Below are 25403 nucleotides of genomic sequence, written 5' to 3'. Positions count from 1 at the left end.
CCATAAAAAACCCTGGGGATATTGAGACAACAAGAGCTAGAAAATGAATGACAATCTGGGGGAAGGGAGCCACCTACCTCCCAGACACTCATGTGCCTAGACACTTCTCTGAAAGAGTAAAATTAACTTGCCACCCTTTGTAAGTCACAGGAGAGGCAGCCAGACCAATACTGTAAGTTGTACACCCACTAAGCAAAGGCGTCCTACAGGCATGGAGGGATTGTGTACCCTCATGACCAAGAAGGTGGAAAAAGTAAGCAACCCCTGTGCATCCGGAGACCACCACCATCCCTGGTGGAGACCTGGACTCAGTTCTGGATCTGATCACACACTGAGAGGCTCCTGTATTTCCTCAGTTTCCCTTCCTCTCTTTCTCCCCTGTCCTCCAGGGCAGGTTCTTATCTCTTCCAAACAGTACAAAAGGCTTCTGCCCTCAGGACCCCACTCCTACTCCTGGACTCATGCCCTGTAAATGCTCCTTTGTTGTTCCTCCTTCACAAACACTGAATGTCTCCTTGCTTTTCTGTTCTGTTTCCCACTGTCAATATCACTGACTCCGCTCTCTAGACAAGAGTGTCCCAGCATCACCCCCCACCATCCACACGTCTCAAGACTGACTTAAGGCCCTCCTCCTACAGTCATCAGACCATACACTCTCCTCCCATCATATACAAACTTGGAAGTAATGGTCAGGGCAACTCTCACGGAAACACAAGCACAGCTGGACAGAGACTCTCACGTCATGTACCCCAGCCCGCGACTCAAGACGGGTATGTGAAAGCTTCAGCAAATGTCTACCGAATATGAACCTTGCTATGACCAACCTAGACAGCATAATAAGCAGAGACATTACTTTGCCAGCAAGGGTCCGTCTAGTCAAAGCTATGGTTTTTCCAGTAGTCAAGTATGGATGTGAGGGTTGGACCATAAAGAAAAGTGAGCACCGAAGAATTGATGCTTTTGAACTGTGGTGTTGGAGAAGACTCTTGAGAGTCCCTTGGACTGCAAGGAGATCAAACCAGTCCATCCTAAAGGAGATCAGTCCTGGGCGTTCACTGGAAGGATTGATGCTGAAGCTGAAACTCCAATACTTGGCCACCTGATGCGAAGAGTTGACTCATTGGAAAAGACCCTGATGCTGGGAAAGATTGAGGGCAGGAGGAGAAGGGGATGACAGAGGATGAGATGGTTGGATGGCATCACCAACTCAATGGACAAGGGTTTGAGCAAGCTCCGGGAGTTGGTATTGGACAGGGAAGCCTGGCATGCTGCAGTCCATGGGGTCACAAAGAGTAGGACATGACTGAGTGACTGAACTGAACTAAACCACCATGCTCTCTTGGAAGGCCCCCAACCTCAACAAACAACTCCCACCCTTGGTAGACACCAGAGTCACCTCAGTAGCTTCCTAAACAAAGGTTCTTACTTTGCACTCTGAAAATCATCTTTTCTCTAGGATGGAGTCCTGGAATATACATCTAACATAAAAACTCCACAGCTAATGCCAATGCTCATTTAGGAATCACTGAAAAGTAAGTATAGTTGCCTCTGAACACATGGGTTGGAATATCAGTGTTTTCTCATTAGTAAATCCAACAGCACCACAGGACCCAGTGGGTTGAATCCAGGGGCGCAGATGGTTGACTCTAAGTTACACCTGGATTTTCAACTGCTTAGAAGTTGGCCCCCCAACCTCTGCTTTAAGGGTCAACTGTATTCAAATAACAATTGAGCTATGATCTTACAACTAAACTCGAGTCAAACACTGAAAAGAATTTATACAAGAATTTATAAAAGAATTTATACATGTCAAGACACAGTTGAAAACTGATGGGAACTCCACTTATTATTTAAGTAGCCAAAACAACACATAATTATTTCATCAGTCAATCATGGAGTCTGCCGTTAATGCAGTGAAGTATGCATTTTACCTATGTCATGTGAAAAGTGACATAAGAAAGCTGATGCCTCAAAGGCTCCACGTTAAATATCCAATACACAGACAGCCCGTAGTTCCTCACAATCTGGAACACACTAGAGACAGAAACTACCTAACTAACTCGTGGTTGAAATGCAGAGTTAGGACTAGGGCTTTGTTTCCTAATTCCCGGTCATGGAGAGTGCAGGGCTTTCCTCTCAGTTGCTGGCATGGCCCTGCTGAAAACCGAATACTGGTTCAGATGGGTGCATGGTCAGAGCAAATGAGGCAGACCCTCCCCTGAAGAGGGGAGAAGATGGACTAGAGGGAAATTCCAGAGCAGAGTCACAGAACACAAACACTGCTGTTCTCACCCCATGTCAGGACACAAGAGGGATGCCAAGAGCTGGAGAAGCCAAGATGCAAAAAGCGGCCCTCAACCCACAAATGAGCCAGTGATGAGAGGACACGGGCAGACATGAAACAGTGAAGCTGAACTAAGCCAGAGGTGTAGGTTAGAAGGAGATGTAGGGAGGGGACAACCCCCACATTCAGGGTTTCCAGCGCATTGGCCTGCATGTCATTAGGAGGTCTGTACTTCGGTCCATGTCTCCGACGAAATTAGCAGCCATGTAACTGCACAATTTTTTCAGCCAATGGATCTCAATTGTCCTACCTGTAAAGTATATAGTCTATATGCAATATTCCCATTGTTTGAGACAATCAGATATGGAATGTGAACTATTTTTAAAGTATAAGACATCTTGCAAATGCATAGCGCTAGTGTTAACTTACTAATTTAAAAACAAGCAATTATATTTCACAATGCTGCAAAAGCACTTAAGCTTATTCCAACAAGAAGACAACAGGCAGTAACAGAAAGTAATAAGGAATAAACCAAATGAAATTTGGTAAACGCCACAATTAAGAAAGAACAACCCAACACATTGGCTAATTTATAAAATGCTGTTTCTCTAAGGACTCTCTAGACACACTGTTGGTTATTCCACAGCTTTGATTTGGATTCAATTTTTTTTTTTTTTAACTTTGGAAAGATACGGTTATTTCTAGAGTTTGACTTGATGAGAACCTGGAACCAGGAGCCTTCTCTGTATTGCCTGTACTATTTCATGAAAACAGCAGACACTAAATCTTACCTAGTCTACACTCAAAAGTGAAAGATGCTTGTACGGGATTTTGCAGAGCAAGAGATGATAAGGTTTTCTTAGTGCACACACGAGCAGGGAGAACTCCCCTTCTACTCATACCACCTCCTTCTCTGATGGTTGTCAAGCCTCAGGGCAGGTTGCCCAGCCTCCAGGGCATCAGAGCAGACTCCCAAGGCCCTTGAGGTTACAGGAGGCATGGACACTCCATGCCCAGCAGTAATTTGCATGTAAATGTGAACTAATTTCTCTTGGATAAACACATATAGGAGCAATACTAGTGGATAAGATTGTATATATGTTAAACTAGCATTTACTACCTGTTTTCCATAGGAGTTGTCCTTGTTTGGAACTTCGGCAGACGAATGAAATGAACAAAGAAAACTTCATACTTTTCAATAATATTCGTAAAGCTTTACAAATACAGATGCGACCAAAAAATAAATATCTCAGAATAAAATCACAAGATTAAATAAGTCACCCAGGAACCTCTGAAGCAGTCAGGTGTTTTGGAAAGTGTTACGCATGTCACTGGCGTCCACAGCAGCACACACATGAAGGACACACAACACTAACAGATTCACCAAATAAGTTTTCTTTTCTTTACCCATGACCATTAGCAAAGCAGAGGATATAGAAACACAGCTCTAGACATATTTTTTTTCAAGTATCCACAAAACTACTGAATGCATTTCTAGTGGATAGTTAAATTATATCGCCATTACTGTCAGCTGCATAAAGATATTGATTAAAAGTAATTTTGACTGATCGGTAAGAATACAACATTCTTGGAAAGCACTATTGGCAAGTGATTACTGCTGGATTAGATTTTTCTAGTCAGTTCATTCTGTGTCTCTCCTTGAATCTATGGGTAATATGTTCTAGTTTATCTTCATAGAAGATAAACTAAATCAGATCAAAGTAATAAATAAACAAGTCTTTTTTTTTTTTTTTTTTTTAGATTCAGAGAATCTGCCTGCAGGGCAGGAGACACAGCAGATGCGGTTTCAACCCCTGACTTAGGAAGATGCCCTGGAGGAAAAATGGCAACCCATTCCAGTATTCTTGCTGGGGACATCTCATGGACAGAGGAGCTTGGTGGGCTACAGTCCATGGGGTCACCTAGAGTCGGATACAAGTAAGCACGCACACATACATTAGAAGTCAAATAAATACAATTTCAGCATCAGATGCTATTTGGGATTATGAAGGTTTTTTTCCTCCCAACTCAGCATCACTCTCTTGATTTCAAGGCAGGAAGAAGGCAGACACTCAGGTATCCTTTGGAATTCTTTCTCACAAAGTCCTGGCTTATTCCCCAATCTTCTTATCCTATCCTATGGAGATTAAGTACGAAGTTCAGCACTTCACAGACAGTTAGTATTCAATAAAGAATCATGCACTGAATTAATGCCACGTGGAATCTGGTTATCCTCCTGCTCCTATGAAATCCTCTACATCATTGAACAATGGTTTCACCTCAGGGGAAGCCATGAGTTACACCCTATAAGGGACTCTATCCCCAAGACGGCCAGCTGGGGTATTTCATTTGTCTATTTCTAAAAATCCAGAGACAGGAAAGATACTAAAAATGCAGAGTGGTAAATAAAGCTTGACAACAATACCTCAGGGCAAGAAAATGATAATGGGGTTCCAGAGGCATGAAAGCCCATCGTCTGTACAAAGGTCTGAGCCAGGGGGGCACCCGCAGCTGATGTGCATAGCTGAGCAAAGACTGACCTGAGTGACTCTTGTAAAAACCCCTGAATGTTTGCCAAGTTGATGGCGATCTGTCTGATTATACCTGATAATTACCTGCTCAAGAGTCATGCATCAGCCTATCAACAGTCAAATAAGTGGATTAAAGCTTATGAAAAGAGAATTGCTATCCCAGCTCTCAAATCATTTTTTCGTTTTATAATAGAAGACCCAAGATCCAAACCCCAGTGCCTCCCAAGACTGGCCCCATTTGTCTATAAGACAACATCCCTCCAACCTCAGCTGCTCCCAACAGAAGTGGCACTGAACTTGCTGGAGACCTGGAAAGAAGTGTCACTTTCAACTTTCTAAGGCACTTTTGTAAAGTTAAGCCCAAAGTACCAAACAAGGAGAAAATGAAACCCCTGAAAGAAAGCTCTAGAACAGTTTACAGTTTATATGGCCTTTTCAAAAGACCTAACAATTAGGAAACACACCACCTTTAAGGCTGGTAACGAGTCCATACCGTGTGTTACTGCATCAGGGGCTGTAGTAACTGTAAAAGCCTGGCTAGATCCCCTGAAGACTCTCTAAAGACAGTGGGTGGGGCCAGTGAGGAAAGCAGAAAATCTGCTTTTGGGTAGTCACTTGAAAGGAAATCATTCTTCTATCAATGGAACCAAGTGGTTCCGAAGAACTTGCACTAAAGCCATGCAAAAAAGGCATAACTCTCAACAGGACCTCACACCTGACTTTCACAGTGGCTCATGTGTGGGCTAAATCTGTGTGGGCTTGTATCATGACCCCACCTCCTTTATGACCATCTCACAACTAGCACAGCAGAGGCTGATCCTACACCAGAAACAGCCTGACGGGGGAAAGGGAGGCGTCTGACACATGACATAACAGACATGAGTAACCTGAAGTAGTAAGAATATAGATGCATTAAAAAGAGAAAATGTGAATAAGCAGGAGCAACTAATGGGTAAGGCACCGGCCTTCTGGGCAGCATCCTTTCTGCCATCCCATTCTTTGTTTTCTGACACTGGGGAGGGAGTGAGAGCAGAGATGAGTCCTTATTCTTAGAGAGAACAGCTGATTTCTGTCACCTGAAGACAGGAAAACCTTAAGGCTCACTGATGGAAGATAATGTACTAACAAATCAGTCACTCATCTAAACAAAAAGATGCTTTTAACAGAAGAGCAAAGGAGTACAAGAGCTGTTTTACAAATACACACTTTTTTACTTCTCAGACTGCTGCCCCAACCTAGGAGCTCCTCTATTCCATCAGGCAAAGATGACAGCCAAGCCTGAGTCCTCAGGGCGTGTAAGGAGACACCCCAGGACAGTCAGGTATCATCCTTGACTCCCTGCAAAAGCTCAGGCCTCCTCTTTTTTTCCCTTTCTGATTGTGGAACTGGAAGCCAAAAACTAATAACTAAAGTACAGATAGGAAAGAGAATGATTCCAGCTTTAAAACTGGTTTGATAGAACATGACTAGGGGGGTAAGGTCAGGAAGATGGTAAGGGAGTGAGTGACTCCCTGTTTTCTCAGAAGGACCACAGGGAATACAAGAGTTTTCATCTGATTCAACACGTTTCTAATTATAACTCATCCACAGGGAGATGGATACACAAGTATCTTTTTGGTAAGGACAGAAGGTTTTCACACACCTAAAATTGCAGCCATGTGGTTATAGTCCAATATCACAATAATAATAAGCATGACATATGTTTCCTTGTGGTAGAAAAGAAACGACATGCAAACTCAGACTAAATTTGGGCTCAAAGAGACACAAACTGGCATCTTCACATACAAGGCTCACGTGCACTCACCCTTCCAAGGTCTCTTTCCCTTTCTTCTACAATGGGTTCCCTTTTTCTGGAAGTTCTCTACACCCTTGGAATCTTCTCCAACAGAAGTTCTGCCCAGTGTGTAAAATGTCTGTGGCCCTCCTCACCTTTTCCTCCTCTTTTCAGGGGTCATCGGGAAGAAGGTTAAAGATCGTGGCGAGGGGAAGGGGTTCAGTGCCACCTGAGGAGGTTGTTAATGCAAAAAAGATTTAATAATTTGTATAAATTTTTTTCTGTCCCCCCCTTTTTTTTTGCTATGTCCCCATAGAAAAACCAGATGATACTATGGGTGAGAGGATAGTCTGACCAGGATAAATGAAAAAGAATGAACCTACTGTATTGTCACAGCTACCAATCAGTTTAAAACCACCTTATCAGTGAAAAGGATTCAGGGGAGAAATGAATTCATGTACTGGAGCAATCCCATCCCCACCAACATTTTTCTCATCCATTTGAAACACTGACTTACATACACCCCAAATTTTAATAAAGAAAATAAGAAACACAGACATTATCACCAGGAAGCATCACAACATTGTCAGGAACCCATTTCCAAAGTTCCAGATGATAGCAATGTGCTATGTTTGAGAAGATCTGCTCTTTGCCTCTGGTTCTTTGTACGAAAATACAGAGAGAGGCACAATGCTCTGCTTTTACCCCTAATTAGTAAGGAGTCTAGTCAAGGCTATGGCTTTTCCGGTGGTCATGTATGGATGTGAGAGTTGGACTGTGAAGAAAGCTGAGTGCTGAAAAATTGATGCTTTTGAACTGTGGTGTTGGAGAAGACTCTTGAGAGTCCCTTGGACAGCAAGGAGATCCAACCAGTCCACCCTAAAGGAGATCAGTCCTGGGTGTTCATTGGAAGGACTGATGCTGAAGCTGAAACTCCAATACTTCGGCCACCTCATGCGAAGAATTGACTCATTGGAAAAGACCCTGATGCTGGGAGGGATTGGGGGCAGGAGGAGAAGGGGACAACAGAGGATGAGACGGTTGGATGGCATCACCGACTCGATGTACATGAGTTTGAGTAAACTCCGGGAGTTGGTGATGGACAGGGAGGCCTGGTGTGCTGCGATTCATGGGGTCGCAGAGAGGGACACGACTGAGTGACTGAACTGAACTGAATAAGGCGTCTGGGTCTTACTTCCTCTAAGATTACGTTACTGGCTTTTCAGAATAAGAAGTATATTTTCAAGTGTTAACCTTTCTGTGAACCTTAGGGTGAGTCTTCAAGAAGATAATGTGTTATTCTCTTCAAATAACTTTTGTGTAGTTAAAAAATAACAATCTTAGCAAGAGAGGTGGTTTCAAATACTTTGAGAAGAAAATTTACAAAGAAGATAGACCTATACTCAATAGTTTTCTAGTAATGAGCTTATTAAGTGCCTATTAAAGTTGAATCAATGATAAAAGGTGGGCAATATATAAGACTCTAAAAATTTAAAACAGATTACATTTTAAAAATGAAATTTCAGTGTAAGTAAACATACAGAAAAAACAAAATTAATATATGTGGAAAACAGCAAGACTGCAGTAAGCTGAGTAACAAAGACAGTGATGACAAGGATAGAATCTGGATCTGTAGTCCTGGGTGGCCCAGGGAAGCTCTGTGACAAGGGGAAATGGTCTGGTTACTAAAACAAGGCAGTGGAACCCATGACCTCAACAATGGCAAATGTGATTTATGAAGCTGGATCAAGATAAACAGTGCATGTGTGCTGAGTCACTTCAGTCATGTCTGATTCTTTGTGACCCCATGGATTATAGTCTGCCAGGCTCCCCTGTCCATGGAATTCTCCAGGCAAGAATACTGGAGTGGGTTGCCATTTCCTCCTCCAGGGGAATCTTCCCAACTCAGGGGTTGAACCCACATCTCTTATGTATTCTGCACTGGAGGGTAGGTTTGTTACCACTAGCATCACCTGGGAAGCCAGGAACCCGAGTCTCTTGCATCGCAGGCAGAGTCTTTACTGTCTGAGCTACAGGGAATTCTTGGGAAGCCAGAGGTCAAACTAAAAGTAAACAACAAATCACTGTTTGGTATGCTCCTGCTGCTAAGTTGCTTCGAGTTGTGTGTTAAATACTTTCTGTAATTTTGCATTTTGGGTCCAGTAAATGAAATGCTCATTCACCTCAACATGGAATATAGGAAAGGGTACAGATTCTTAACAACATGAATTGTAAGTACAGTTAAGATAGCCATGCTCATCCCTTAGACACATCAGCAGTTCCCACGGCCCTGATAAAAAGAGGTCTATGGATACATGAAAAAGATTTTGAAAGTGGAATAAACTGAAACCATGCTGTCATTTGATTTTATTCATGGGTATTTTATAAAGATCAGACTTTGATTAGGGAGGGAGGTGGGAGGGGGTTCAGGATGGGGAACACATGTAACCCATGGCTGATTCATGTCAATGTATGGCAAAACCACTACAATATTGTAAAGTAATCAGCCTCCAATTAAAATAAATAAATAAATTTTTTAAAAAAAGATCAGACTTTGAAATAAAGACAAGCTTTAGGGACTTCGCTGGTGATCCATAGGCTAAGACTCCATGCTCCCAGTTCAGGGGCCCCAGGTTCAATCCATGGTCAGGGAACAAGATCCCACATTTCAATTAAGAGCTTGCAAGCCACAGCTTAAGAGCCTGTGTGCCACAACCAAGACCAGTCATGGCCAGATAAATAAATATTTAAAAACAAACTTCAGCCACACTTGGTAGGAAAGGGGGGAAATATTTCTTATCTTTTTAAAAGGGGTAATTTGGTTTGGTCTTTTATTTGGGCTGCTTTACATTTTAGGGAAGACTTAATCTGGAATCCAAAAAGACATTGCTTCTATTTTGTTTTTGGAATTGAGTCCTCTCCATCCACTTGCTTTTTGTGCAGCAATATTCAAAAGCAAGCTGGCATTACTATAATATGAAAGTTTGTACTTAACAAAATCAGCCAAGTGCATCTGGCATTGCCAGGGTAACATTGAAACTTAACTTTCAAAACAGCAACAAAATGTTACTTATTCTCCCCTCACCAGTTCAAAGATGGAGACTTGCTCCATTTTTATGGAGCCCTATGCTGATCTGGGCTTCAAGAACTTTGTCTCAACTCAAATTCTAGCTTCCAGTGTTGCTTTAAGGCAAGCTGGTTTCATTTTTTGGCACTGGAAAAAAATCAGGAGAAATTCTACCCTAATTAAGAAAACTTAAAATCTTACTTATGACAATAATTGATAAAACTACAGAGAACCTTAGTAAAAGGGGGCACAAGTAAAGCCACCAACATTATGTAGAAAAGTACAAAAAAAATATTCTTTGTGCATACTCAGAGCTAAGAAATGATAAAGAATCACCTGCCTATGTTTTGTAAAGTTTTAGTTACATTAGAATAAATTCATGAGAAAAAACATACAAAACCACTCATTATGATCACCTTGCAGATCCTGTACAGTTTTTATGACTGTATGGGAAATAGTGATAAGAAAATGTGCCTGACTTCTGCAAAGCCGTGGCTGACCACGGTCCTTGCACACTCTTCTTTCTGCTTTTGTTCAAATTCACAGACACCACTCTCAGTACTCTTTCCAACAAATTCTGGGTGATAATGTTTATCCTGGGTGTGCATGCAAACTAAGTCCTTTGTGACCTCATGGACTATAGCCCGCCAGGCTCGTCTGTCCACGGGATTCTCCAAGCAAGAAAACTGGGATGGGTTGTCATGCCCTTTTCCAGGGGATCCTCTTGACCCAGGGATCAAATCCACATCTCTTATGTCTCTAGCATTGAAAGGCGGGTTCTTTACCACTAGTACCACCTGGGAGCCTCATGTTTATGCTAGAGCTTCCTAAAATGTTTCCTACAACTTGATATTTTGAAGTCACTTTTCCTACCTAGTTAAAGTTTATCAGTTATGAAAGAACAGGCATTTTTTTCACTTAATCCCGGCACAATGTCATAGAAAATAATTTAATACAACCACCAAACTTATATTTTTTATTTGGAGGCTAAACATATATTAACAGTATAATGGTACTATAATTAGCAGCACATTGAGTCCTACTTCTTCTATGGAGGCATCATTAAGAAATCAGCAGTTTGGGGTCTGAGTTCACTCTCTTCATGTGTGTAAAGGGTAAGAGATGACCGTTCCCAGGAGTTCATCAGTCTTCATGCATCATGTACCACTGCACATGGGGGTTTGTTACTGAAGGGGACAGGAGAGCCAATCTTAGTTTAGGCACTGAAGTTTTGGTTTAATGATGCAAATCTCCTCTGCCACATGTCTGTTCAATATACAAGTTAAAAACACACAGGGACTGAAAGAGTCATTTCCTAGGCAGGTTGATAAGAAGTCTAGGGGTCCGCAAGGAGAGAGGGGTCTGGAATTCTCAAGGAGGAAGAAAGGACAAACTTTTTTCCCTCTACATTCCTTAGGGTTATATAACAATAATGTATCCTGCTTGAGGACAGTCTCTGGATTAAACCTTCTGGCTAATTCTGTTATCTTAAGGTGTAAATTATGGGAGTAGGTCTGGTGAGGTCTTTATAACCTCCAGACATCCTCTGGATTCACTGGAGAGTATATAACTCCATTGCTAACACTAGCAAGCGGGTACTCCTTCTGCCCCCTTCTGATGCCTATGTCAGAAGCTTTCTCTATCTCTTTTATACTTTAATAAAGCTTTATTACACAAAAGCTCTGAGTGATCAAGCCTCGTCTCTGGCCCCGGATTGAATTCTTCTCCTCCGGAGGCCAAGAACCCCGGCATCTTTGCGTGATTCAGCAGCAACCTTTCAGGACTTAGAGTTTGCTCTCAATCCTCTTTCATATGTAAGGACTTGAGGGGAAAAAAATCCTTTGGAGTTTCCACTGGTACAGGCAGTAATCCAGTTTATAGTCAGAGTTAAGTCGGACCATAAAGAAGGCTGAGTGTTAGAGAATTGATGCTTTCAAACTGCGGGACTGGAGAAGACTCTTGAGAGTCCCTTGGACTGAAAGGAGATCAAACCAGTCAATCCTAAAGGAAATCAACCCTGAATACTCACTGGAAGGACTGATGCTGAAACTGAAGCTCCAATACTTGGGCTACCTGATGCGAAGAGCTGACTCATTAGAAAAGACCCTGATGCTGGGAAAGATTGAACGCAGGAGGAGAAGGGGATGACATGGTTGGATGGCATCACCGACTCAATGGACAAGAGTTTGAGCAAACTCTGAGAGATAGTGAAGGACAAGGAAGCCTGGCGTGCTGCAGTCCATAGCGTCACAAAGAGTTGGACACAACTAGTGACTGAACAACAACAAACCAATAGTGGACATAACCTTCATAAACACAGCAGATGCATCCTCTGGGGGCTCTGTTACTGCCCCAAAGTGTTCAAGGGAAGGTCAGTGGGTCTCCTAGAGGGCTTTTCATTATATTCCCAGGGTCCATGTTCCTGAAGAGGAAAATCACAGTCCATATCTTTAGTAGCTTCATCAAAGGAAGAAAGAGATAAATTTCTCCTTCAGAGATACATAAAATCGTTTTGCTCTGTACGTTAAAAACAAGCTTATACTTTTGACAATACACTTTCAGGGAGGTTTAACCTTTAAAAGTTTTTAAGCTTAAAAAATTAACATTTATCCAGAAAATTATAGCCTGACATGATTATTCTATGGATAACTGGAGCTACCTGAAAAATATTTACTTTTTCATGTGTGCTTGCGTGTGTTAAGTTGCTTCAGTCATGTTGACTCTTTGTGACCCTATGGACTATAGTCCTCCGGGCTCCTCTATCCATGGAATTCTCCAGGCAAGAATACTGGAGTACCTTTTCATAAAACTAGATTTTTACTGGTAGTTACATAAATAGGTAGATCAATGGTGGGAACACTCACTGAAATCTAGAGCTGCAGCTTCCCCAGACCCTCAACACAGCAGTTACTATCTTTCCTTCAGGTTCCAGCTATCCCAGTGCATGCAAAGGTGTGCCACACAGTAGTTCTGAATTTCATTTCTATTCACATCTTTGCTGATCTTTCAATCAGGCTGTGTTGTTTTCACTTCACTGAGCTCTAACAGTTTATCACATACTCAGGATATTAACCTCTGATCAGATATGACTTGCAAATGATTTCTCCCATTTTGCGGGTTTTTAAATTTTCTTGTTTATTTTCATTGTTTCCAGCACAGATATAGTTCATCTTGATGTTGTCAAACTTTTTATATTTTTCTCATCATATGTGCTTTTGGAGTCTATCTAAGAAACCACTACACAACCCACGGTCATGAAGATCGACTATGTTTTCTCATGAGTTTCATAGTTTTAGCTCTTCTGTTTATGATCCATTTTGAGTTAACTTTTGTTCATGGTAGAGGTTAAGAGGTACAAATTAATTTTTTGCATGTGGATGTCCAGTTGTCTCAGCATCACTTGTAGAAAAATCTTTTCCTTTGCTCTTGAAATGTCTCTCTACCATTGTCAAAAATCAATAAACTATATATGTCATTATTTCTGGGCTCTTAATTCTATTCCACTGACAAATAGTCTATCCATATACCCATGCCACACTGTCTGTGATTACTGTGCCTGTGTAATCACTGGTAAACCAGGAAGTATAAGTCCTTCAACTTTATTCTCCAAGATTGTTCTGAATATTCTGGACCCCTTGCATTTTCACATGAATTTGCAAATCAACTTGTCAGTTTCTGGGAGAGAGAAAGGTAGTTGGGACGTTGACTAGAACTGTGTTCTATAATCCGTGGAACAATTTGGTGGTGTCTTCTATAAATACAGTGCATCATTCTGTTTATTGGAATCCACCTTAGCTTTCTTTGGGGTTTTCTCGTTTTCAGTGTATAAGTGTTACACTTATTTTGTTAAATTTATACCCAAGTATTTTACTTTCTTGATGCTATTATAAAGGAAACTATCTATATAATTACATTTTCACAGCGTTAATTGCTAGTGTCTAGAAATAGAATTGATTTTTGTACACTGACTTCATATCTTGTTCAATCTTCTTGAATTCCTTTATTATTTTTCAAAATAATGGTTTTTTTCAGTGGATTCTTTTAGGGTTTTTTCCCATATAAAATATCATGTCACTTACAAAGAAAAGATAGTTTCAGTTCTTCCATCCCAATCTAGGTGTCATTTACATATTTCCTTTTCTTGCCCAATTGCCCTGACAAGAGTCTCTAACAGATTGTTAAACAGAAGTGGTGTAAATAGACACCTTCCTCTCTTTCCAGACTTCAGGGCAAAAGCATTCAGTCTTCCACATGAGCTGTGGGTTTTTCACAGACACTCCCCAGCAGATTGAGGAAGTTCCCTTCTATGCCCAGTTTGCTGAGTGTCTCTATCATGAAAGGCTGCAGGATTTTGTCAAATGTTCTTTCTGCATCTATTGAGATATTCATAGGGCTTTGATCCTTTATGTTGTATATGACAATAATTGATTTCCATATATGTAATCTCACATTCTTAGGATGAATCCCATTGGCCATGACATATAATTTTTTATATATGTTGTTGGATTCCATTTGCAGCATTTGGAGAGAATTTATGTCTGTATTTGTAAAGGATATTGGTCTGTACTTTATTCTGTGATGAGTTTGATATTGATTATGATAGCAAAATGGTCTCACAGAATAAGATAGGATGTGTTCCCTCCTATTTCATTTTTAAGGAGTTTGTGAATGATCAGTGGTAATTCTTCTTCAAATGTCTGATATAATTCACCAGTGAAGCCATATGGGATTGAGCTTTTCTTTGTGAGTAGTTTTTGGAGGGTTGTTTTGTCTCTTACTAATTAAGTCTCTACTTTCTCTAGACCTATTCAGACTTTCTATTTCTTCCTAAGTCAGTGTTTTTTTTAAAGAATCTATCCATTTCATCTAAGTTAACTAATGTGTTGTTATATGATTATTTGTAGTACTTATCCTTTTTTATTTCATGAGGTCTGTAGTGATATCTTTTTTCCTGATTTTAGTAATTTGAATCTTTGTATTTTTCATGGTCCAGCTGAAGGTCTGTTAATTTTGTTATCTTCTCAGAGAATCAATTTTTGGTTACATTTACTTTCTCTATTATTTTTCTATTCTGTTTCATTTATTTCCACTCCAGTGTTTATTATTTCCTTCTTTCTATTTGCTTTGGGCTTACTTTGCTTTTCCTTTTTAGTTTTTTAAGGTGGAAGGCAAGATTGATTTCAGATTTTTTTAAATAAGATATTTATAGCTATAAATTTTTCTAAGCCCTGATTTAGTTGCATGGTATTAAATATATTTATCATAATAAATATAAATATGCATTGCATATAAAATATGTATTAAGTATATATATTTATATATAGTATAAAATTTAATATATTGGATTTCATTTATACTGATCTTGAAGTATTTTCTATTTTTTCTTGTGAATTCTTTTTTAAATCATTTGTTACCTGAGTTTCGTATTTACAGATCTGAAAATTCCCCCAAATTTCTTTGTTTTTGCTTTCTAATTTAATTCCATTATGACCAGAAACCATACTTTGTCTTTCAATAGTTTTAAATGTATTAAGGCATTGATCTCAAGTTTATAAAGGCTTGCTTTTGTGTGTCCTCGCACATGGTCCATCCTAGAGAACATTCTGTGTATGTCTGAGCAGTATGTTTGTTTGGGTATGCTGACTGGGTGCAATGCTCCATTCTTTTAAAGCTAGTCTGTTTATGCTGTTGTCCAAGTCTTCTAGTTCCTCATTAACTTTCTGCTTAACTTTTAAACTTTTACTTATCTATCTTTGGCTGTGCTGGGTCTTCATTGCTATGCACAGGCTTTCCCTAGTTGCAGCGAGTGGGGGCTACTCTCTAGTGGCACACAGGATTCTCGTTGCAATCTCCCCTCTTGTTGCAGAGCACAGGCTCTGGAGTGTGCAGGCTTCAGCAGGTGCAGCTTGCAGGCTCCAGAGCAAAAGCAGAGTAGCAGCTGTACACAGGCTTAGGTGCCCCACAGCACACGGGGTCTTTCCAGGCCCAGAATCAAACCAGTGTCCCCTCCACTGCAGGGCAGATTCTTAAACCCTGGGCCACCAGGGAAGCCCTGCTTAACTTCCCATCCATTACTGAAAGTGGGCTATTAAACTGTTCACATATTATTGATTTCTCCTTTAAATTCTGTCCGTTTTTTCTTCATGCATTGTGGGACACTTGATAGATGCCTGTGTTTAGAAATCTTCCTGGTAGATTGACTCTTTTATTATCATGGCATGTCCCTCTTTATCTCTACTAACATTTTTAAGTCTGTATTACCTGATATCAGTACAGCTACTCCAGCTCTTTTATGGTTGTTTAAAGTTGTTCTTTTTATTTTCAACATATTTATATCTTTGAATCTGAAGTATGTCTCTTATATACTTAGATTTCTTTTTATCCAATCTGATAATGTCTGCCTTTTGAGTGGATTGTTTAATACATTCACAGTTAATGTAATTATCCATATGGCTGAACTTACAACTGCTATTTTTCATCGGGTTTTCTATATATCTTGAGTCTTTTCTGTTTCTCTATTCTTCCCTTATTGTCTTCTTTTGTAGTGGGTGGATTTGTGTCTTAGTGGTTGTTCAAGGGCTTACAATATTTATCTTAAATATCAGAATTTACATTTATATTGACTTAATTCAGGAAATACAGGAACTTTACTCCTCTATAGCTCCATTCACTCCCAACCTTTTTACATTATTACCGTTATAATCATAGAAGTTGACAAGAGAGAGATACATTTCTATCGTTACATTAACCTACTCATTTACCTTTTATTGTTCTCTTCACTCTTTTCTGTAGATGCACACTCCACATGGCATCACTCTCTGACTCCAATACAGCTTTTGTTTCTACTGGTTTCCTTTGTTCTCAAATATATTTCATTTCTGGATGTCACAGGCTCAACAACATGCATACTGTTTTATGCAGTTATTTTAAAGTCAGTCAGAAGAATCAAGGAGAAGCACACAGCTATATTATATTTTATATAGATGAGAATTGTGTTTACCAATGATGTGTGTGTGTGCGCGGACGCATGTCTTCTGTAATTTACCTTCACATTGAAGAACACCCTTTAGTGTCAGAAGGCAGGTCTGTTAGCAACTAATTCTCACAGTTTTGTTTCTCCGAGGATGCCTCTATTCCACTTTCATTTATGAACACTTGTTTTGCTGGATGTAAGGTCTCGGTTTGCCGCTTTCATTTCAGTATCTGAATGACGTCGCACTGCCTCTTGGCCTCCATTACTTCTTGATAAGCGTGCTTCTGATATCACTGGGATTTCCTTGTGTGTGATGAGTTATTTCTCTCTCACTGCTTTCAAGATTCTTCCTTTATTTTTGGCTTTCAACATTTTGACTAAGATATGACTGAGTTCTCTTTGTATTTGCTTACTTGAAGTTCACTAAACTTAGACATGTACATTACTAGATTTTTTAAAAATAAAATTTAGGAACTTTTCACCCATTACAATTTCATGTATTTTTCCCAGTACCTTTTTCTCCCTCCATTCCTTCTGATACATTTCATGTACATTGATTACTTAATGATATCCCACATTTTTCTGAGGTTTTGACTTCCTTTTTTCTGTTTTTTCAGACTACAAAATCTCTACTGATTTATCTTTAAGTTGACTGAGTTTTTTCTGCTATCTGCCAGAAACCAACTGCCTGACCATTTAGTGCTTTTTTTCATTTTGATTACTATACTTTTCAACTCCAGATTTTTAAAATAATTTCTTTTTACTGGCATTCTCAATTTAATGAGACAATATCATCATACATCCCTTTATTTTTTAAAAATTATTTTCTTCAGTTTTCTGGAGACATTTAAAATGGTGCTTTGAAATTCATTTCTGTTAGATACAACATCTGGGCCCCCATGAAAGAAGTTCCTGCTGCCTGTTTGTTTGTATCTCTGTATGTGGGTCATACTTTTTTGCTTCTCTGTATGTCTCATTTGGGTTTCCCAGGTGGTTCAGTGTTGAAGAATTGACCTGCCAAGCAGGAAACATGGGTTGGATCCCTGGGTCAGGAAGATCCCTTAGAGAAGGAAATGGCAACCTCCAGTATTGTTGCCTGGGAAATCCCACGGACAGAGGGAGCTGGCGGGCTATACTCCATGGGTTTGCAAAGAATCAGACATGACCTAGCAACTAAAACAGCAAACAACAACATGTCTCACTTACTGTTGTTGAAAACTGGACATTTCAGATAACATATCAGAAGCTCTGGGTACAGACCTGTCTCTTTCCAGCCCCAGAACTCACTGTCTTTGTATTTGCTTGTTCATTTGCTTAGTGACTTGGCTGTACTACCTTGGGGAAGTCTGTCCCTGAGGCAATGTGCAGCCTAACCTTACTGCACACACTCTTCTCCTTGTTTTTATCTAAAGCAAAAGCTAAAGAGTATGCTTCTGCTCCCTTAACCACTTAAAGCTCTCCTCTTAACCATTTTGTGGGTGTGAGGCATTTACAGAATTTCTCCCCACACTGAGCCAGGAACTAGTAACTTTGATTTTCTCTAATCATTCCTGAGAAGGTGCAGCCTGGGGTATGCACACAGCTTTCTGATTGCCAGACATAACTGACTTTATTTTTAAGCCGGGCTTAGGATTCTTCCCCAGGTAACGTTTGCACAACGTGTGTTTAAGAGTCTCGAGCAATGAAGATTCTGCTCAATTCTGATGAATCTGTATGAGGTTTGGGGACACTGTTCAAGTACCCTGTGTCCTTGTCCTGATGGCTTCTGAGCAGAGGCAACGTGCACGGCCTTCCCAACCTCTAGAGCTGACTATGAACCCAGACAGCCCTTCTCAGATGCTTCCTTAGTTCTCCATGCTTGCCTGAAACAGAGCTTCTGCAAGAGGACTGAAGAAAGTAGAAATGCTGGCTTCCTGCCTCCCCCAGGGCATAGCCACAGTCACAGACAGAACTGTGGGTGCACACAGCCTGTGGCTGGAATAGAGCTGCTCAGAGCTCAGATGCCATGGGTCTGAGTTTCAGGAAATTTTCTTGAGTGGGTGTTTCTCCCTCTTCTCTATGCCCTAAGGACAGTTTCCAGAGACTTTAGATAAGTTGTTTTGTTACAATTCTCACCAGTTAAATTGCTGTTTTACTGGAAGAGGACCTGCCAAGGTGCTTGTCTGTCGGTCCAGAAGGTCCAACTTCAAAGACATTTTTAACATATTTCAGATGGAGTTTCAAGTTACAAGTTTAGTAATTCTAAAAATTCACTTATTAACATAACCAACAATAAGCATATATGTTAGATATTTTCCATTATGAACATAGTTTTGAAAAATAAACATGCACTTATTTACTTGTTGCTGTTGTTCGGTCACTAAGTCGTGTCCAACTCTTTGTGACCCCATGGACTACAGTATGCCAGGCTTCCCTGTCCTTCATTATCTCCCAGAGTTTGCTCAAATTCATGGCCATGGTGTTGGTGAGGCTATCTCACCATCTCATTCTCTGCTGTCCTCTTCTCCTTTTGCATTCAACCTTCCCCAGCATCAGGGTCTTTTAAGTTTAAAAAAAAAAAACAAACTAGAGATACCAACAAGAACATTAATTTTTCTTCTAAGCCTTAAATTGTGTCCCCAAATAATGGGGAACATTCTTCAGCTTAGGTCACAGGAAGTACCCTGGGAACAACCAGTCTACTGTCAGCAGCATCACTTCTGCTCTCTTGGGTAGCCCAGAATCCTGCTGCTGTCCATGGAACAGAAACATACACTCCACTATGTAGCGCCAAGACAACAAAATCAGTTCTCACTCGTATGTCCAATGAGAAAAATCTAAGGACTTTTGGTGGAGGATGAAAAGGACCCACATTCAGTGATGGGAAATGACTGTCAACAGCCCACACCCACAGCCAGACAGGAGCTTCTCGAACACAGAAGCCTGCTGCTCCACTGCCTGATTTCCTAGGGTTTTAAACAAGATGCAAGGTTAATCCTTGCTCATGGTGCTGTTTTCCAAATCCAACAGTTATTCCTCTGTACAAGGCCCACTTCCAGCCTCATCTCCTCTCACAGCCACATCCTAAGTCCAGAAACTCACACTACTCCAGAGTCCTGATTGCAGGCAGTGCCCACCGTGACAGAACTGGTCAGTGTGGCTCTCGAGGGGAGCCCCCAGGACCTCTGCGCTCCCCCTGGCGTGGCTGCCACTTGTCTCTGCTGTGCTCCCAGCTCCAATGGATAAGCTCTGTTCCCCCTGGGTCAAGGAAGGCTACAATGCTGAACGTAACTGGTGACCCCTCTTCCCTTCAGTTTCCTGTGTTCTCCACATCTGATAAAACACTCTTCCATCATCTGATCAAAAAGTCTTCCCTCCCTTAGGCATAGATGGGTTTTAGTCTCCCACAGATAATCATATAACAAAGTGAATCTTAAGTATGTTTTCCAAACCCTTTTTTCAATGTTGATGTATCATAATAAACACCCCAGTGGTTAAAACTTAACACCCTTTTCTAATATGCCTAGACCAACAAAATCTTAATATCATCATCGTATATAAATAAAAACTCCCAAAGAATTAAACTTCAACATCATAATTAAATCTTCACAATTCAAAGGACAATCAAATATAATTTTCCTAGTACATCTAGCAAGGTCATGGATCATTAGCCTAATTATATTTCCTTTTTTTTTTTAATGCCATTTGACATTCTGTTCATTTGTTTTTTAGCCATCTATTTAGAAATGCAAAAATAATATTTTGACTAAAAGAAAAACTTTTAAAAAGAGGTTATTATTGTTGCATTCTTTGAATTGACTGGGTATGCTCTACAAATAGTTTTAGGAAAAGCATCTCCAAAAATATAATGAATGTTTCAACATCTAAAGCAAATCTAGAATCCACAATATGTATGTTCATCTAACTATAGCTTTGTATTTTGATGTGAGGCTTGCAAAAGAAATGCATTATGAAAAGCAGATACTATGTTAAAGGTTACAAAGTACCAAATATTAATGATGTATTCCCCAAAACAGATCTAAATTGTCTTATTATAATTGGTATTTCAGATACTATTTTAGGTCTAAGAGACAAACAGAACCATCCAATCAAAACACAGCCTTGCCATGCTACAAGAGGAAAACTCAACACCATTACAAACAACTAGGCCTGTCTGATTATCATGCAGGCCATCAGCCTGTGAACACTGAAATATCCACTGACACTGATATCCATAAAATATGATAAAACATGTTTTTAAATCTGAAGAGAAAGATTTGCAATTAGTAAAAGTAAGGCACAGGACTTCCCTGGTGGTCCAGTGGATAAGAATCTGCCTGCCAATCCAGGTTCACTCCCTGGTCTGGGAAGCTCACACATGCCACGGAGCTACTAAGCCTGTACCCCACAACCACGGAGCCCATACACAAGGGTGGACTGAGCTGATGTGAGGCTGCAGAGACAGTGGCAACAGAGGGTGAACCGAGCCCACACGCCGGCAGGCTCCCCGGCTGTCATGTTTCCACTGTTACTATCACTACTGCTGAAGCTGCTGCTGCTACTGTGTTTCCCAAAATATATTTTCTCAGGAACTCATTTGACACTGGATTAACTAGAAACTTCTTTCTGAGGGAATTCTGTCAAAATTATTCCAGTGTACATCCTCTCACTTTCCTGCTCATACGCTCAGTTAAACTTAATCTTTAATTGGACATGAAGATCTTGAAGTGGCTTAGGATCACTCAACATTAACAGTCACTGAGCTTGCCTGTGAGTGGCAGGACATGGGTCACATGTACTCACTCCAGAGGGTTTCTTAAAAACCTTAAAAATGGACAGGTTTGTGTGTGTGCAATGTGTCAAATAGGGGCCTCAGGCGACACTGGTTTTTCCATCTTCCTCTTCACTCCTTGGGAGATGGGGCTGCTATTGTGCCAAATCAGCAGAGTGATGTTTAATTCTGACCTGGACGCATCACACTCATTTGATAAAGGAGAACTAGTTGAAAGAACAGTCTGATAAACTCCCGGTACCCTCTCAGCAAATCTCCTTATGCTTTCATAACCACAGTGAAGATGGGTGAGCTAAGACATTAGCACAGAACTTAAGCACAGGTGCCAGGAGAAAAAGTGAAAGGCTCTGTCTTGAGTTACTTGGGGGAGAAAGGATTGAGAAATACAGACACTCCATACTGCTGCCACTGGGCACCCACAGAGCATCCTCCTTCTCATCATGCCACACAGCAAGGTGTCCAGCCGAGGAACCTCCGTTACCACACCGAAGACGTGTTTTCTGAGAGTTATTAGAGGCCAGAACATTCAGCCACACTCTTAGTCTCAAGAGGACAACAGATCACAAAAAATATTTTAGCTATTTTGAAGTATTTAAAGAAAACCGGAATTCTTAGCTTCCATCACATATGAGAAGAGTAGCTTGAAACACCTTCATAAAACCACATCACAACATTAATGGTTATTAATTTCATTGGAAATAAATGTTTGCATATGGTAAGGGGGACCACATGTTAACAGTTTGAACTGTGCATGTCTACATACATCCAGATTTTTTTCAATAGCAAATATTGCAGTGCTGCACAAGCTTAGGGTGGTTGCATCCATAGACATGGAACCATAGAGAGGGACCCCAAGTACAAAGGACTGACTCATTTATATGGAGATTTTCAGCTCCTCAGAGGGCTGGCACTCTTGACCCCACGTTGCCTGCATCCAGAAAATATGTTTTCCTTACACAAAATTTTAAATTAGATGGAAATTTTAAAGTAGATGGAATGGATAGATTTTTCTTCCAAACACAACACAGTTAAATAAAACTAGCTTTCTTCAGCCATATAATCGTTTGTAGTAGATTGGTCTCTCACCAACACATCAGAAAAAAAAATACTTTTCCTTCCAAAAACAAATCTGAAAAGCAGGGCTGAGAACTAGACCCTGGCCAAGAAGATGTTGACAAGCTCATTGGGAGTCAGGATGAAGACGGGTCCACAAACTGTCTTTAAGCTGAAGGTCAACAGCTGCATCACCACCAATGGGTACAAATGATAATCCTGGCAAAGGTCTGTCCCCATGGTTTACGGAACAGGCTCATGACAGGGTGAGGTAACTGTGTTGAGATGATGCTCCACTCAGATGTGCAGCTTGCATGCAAGGAGGCATCTCATGACAACTAGCTGAGGTTGCTGTCTTCATGATTTGGATATAGTCTCATTTCAGGAGGCTTAAAAACTGAACATGATGTCAAAGCAATCATAAAATCCTATACTTTCAGGCATTATGAGACAGCTTGCTTATCTACGTTCACTTAACAAAGAAAAGGCAGCGATGGGAGGCAGGGAGGGCAAGAATTTCATCCCATAACATAGATGTCCCGTGTCATTCCTGTCCACTTGATAGGTAATGGCCCTGAAGCCCAGCCCTCCATGGCATCTATGCTGCCCTGCCCATATTCCTCACCTAAACAGCTTTCCCATCACCAGTACCATCCACGAGAAGAGACATGATGACTCAGTCTATGCATCCTATATACAAAGATGCTGTGGAATAGAGGTAAATAGATATAGACCATATCACCCCTCAGAAAAAATGTGGTTCTCCATTCACCTTTATTCCATGACAAAGCCACCTTGACCAAATTGATTATTGTGAGATAAGTGATTTTCTGGCTTTAATCATTATCAGGAATAGTCATGGGTATGTATAAAGTCCTCCTCCTCCAGTCGCCTGGTTTATTTGCAGAACAAGTGTTCATTCAGTGCCTACAAGGTGCAGGTTTACCATTGTTTCTGATATAAAGTCACCAGCAACCAGCTGTGTCACAATAAATGGTTCTGAAAAATTCACTGTGTCACATTTGAGTTTGCATCCCTCTCAGAGCAATAGAGACGTGTGGGGTGAGTCTGAAGTGAATACGGATGAAAACAACTCTGGGTCAAATGTCTAGCTACAGCTTTCAGGTCAGAGCAAAAGTTCACAGGACCATATCACCCTCAGTTTTCACTCATCTGGGGAGGCTGTGCCAGGAGAGTCCTGAGGCTTCAGACCTCAATTCTCACTCTTTCTTTCACCCAAAAAGACAGAGCTGCTACCACCCCTCTTCAGGGTGAACGATGCATACCACCAGCAGTGCCTTCCTTCTGAGCTCACTGTTCTGGGCTTTACTACACTTTCCTCAATGGCTGCCTTGAGAGACATACAAAAATATTTCATGATCAAGGCCACTGTGTGGACCAGTGGGAAAATACTGTATGAAAATGTTTTCTTCCAAATGCACTTTTCTTTCTCTCTAGGACTCAAGTGTCACAGGATTCATCGAAGGATCTAACACAGAATGGAGAAGCTGGAACTGGATACAAGAGTCTCTTCTCTGTGTCAAGTTCAAGGTGGTTATTTACTTAAGTTCTACAGGGCATCCACTCAGGTGTTAGAATAGGCACAAAATACCAAACACATGATTGGTTACTAAGGACTGGATTTCTTGCTTAATTTCCAGTTTGTTTCTAGACAACTAATTATAAAAACAAGCAATTGCTAAAATCTTGGAAATATGGATCATGGGGCTACAAATCAATTAGTCAGAACATGATCACTTCGTGGAGATGATTATTTGCTGTTCTATCTGGGAAAATCTTACTTAACCGCATGTTCTAAAATGCTAACACCTGTTATCCACTTACAAACTGTGGAGGGGACACAGCCCTGAAAGTGGTGTCAACGTTTTTCTCCAATGAAAGTTCACACTTATGCCCAAAATACTATCCAATTTCAGAAAACACATGAATACTCACTTGCTTAGCCTTGGTCTTTGTGATGGTATCAGAAATGGGTTTCTTCCTTTCCTTGACAGTAGACTTAGAAAACAATTCCTCAAATTCATGACAATCTATGGATGGCTCTTCAATTTTTTCCCAAATAAGTGAAGCACTGGAGTCTCTAAAGTTAAGCAAAAACCCATGAGAGAGCCGTCAAACTGGACTGCAGGGACAGGAGGACAGAGGCACCAGAGGGGCAAGGAGAGGATGAAGGGAGGTTGGGGGTGGGGGAGATGCTCTTTTCTGTAAGATCAGCGCTTGTTTACTCAACCAACATGATGAGAAACGGCATCAATACAGGAGAATCTTTGCCTAGAAAGGAATTCTTTCTGGGCATTTCCAGGAATTCTCAGTCATCAAGTCATTGTATAAAACATGTTAAGAACCCTTTTCAGTATGGCTCTCCAAGCAAGAAATGTCTGATATCTCACATTCCAACCTGACCCATAAGTTTTGTGGGTTAAAAAGAAATCATTTTCTGCCTACAGAGTGGCATTTCTGTCTCCCTACCACTGTCCAGCACTCATGTCATCTGACTCCTCAGTGACCACAGAGATAGGTAGTACCACCTAAAAATGAAGGTCCATTTAAAAAAGCAAAACAACAAAATAAAGAACTTCATATAATGTATATGGAAAAAATGAGTTTGGAGCACAGCTGGAAATGATGCAATTGGAAGTGACCTGGCAAAGTACTCAGAGAATGAACAGCAAAGTTAGAAGCAGTCAAAATAGACCCTCCACTATGATTCAGAGAAGAGAAAATTAATATAAGAAATGACAATGAGTCTAGTAAATATTCTATTTCTAAATCTGTGCCACATCACACACAGCTACAAATTCAAAGTCATGAGAACTTGGGATAAGAATATCCAGGGGAAATTTAAAGGGCATGTTTTCTCTGGCACCATCCCAGGGCTCAGGGAACCAGGTTCTGGACCATCCGTGGGTAAGTAATACACCAGCAGCAA

The 25403-nt window shown here is 40.6% G+C and overlaps 1 protein-coding gene across 1 annotated transcript in view; it reads right to left on the bottom strand.

Moving 5' to 3' along the window:
• Positions 1 to 25403, bottom strand: part of LOC122446681 (formin-2-like) — a 336772-nt gene that overhangs the window by 155105 nt on the left and 156264 nt on the right. The window contains 1 exon segment of the mRNA XM_043477163.1: positions 24410 to 24554. Within this exon segment, the coding sequence (XP_043333098.1) occupies positions 24410 to 24554 (145 nt within the window).

Source organism: Cervus canadensis, chromosome 8 (genome assembly GCF_019320065.1).
Source record: "Cervus canadensis isolate Bull #8, Minnesota chromosome 8, ASM1932006v1, whole genome shotgun sequence".
NCBI classification, from domain to species: domain Eukaryota; kingdom Metazoa; phylum Chordata; class Mammalia; order Artiodactyla; family Cervidae; genus Cervus; species Cervus canadensis.
Note: the sequence above shows the minus strand (reverse complement) of the source record. Positions and strands in the feature narration are given on the sequence as shown.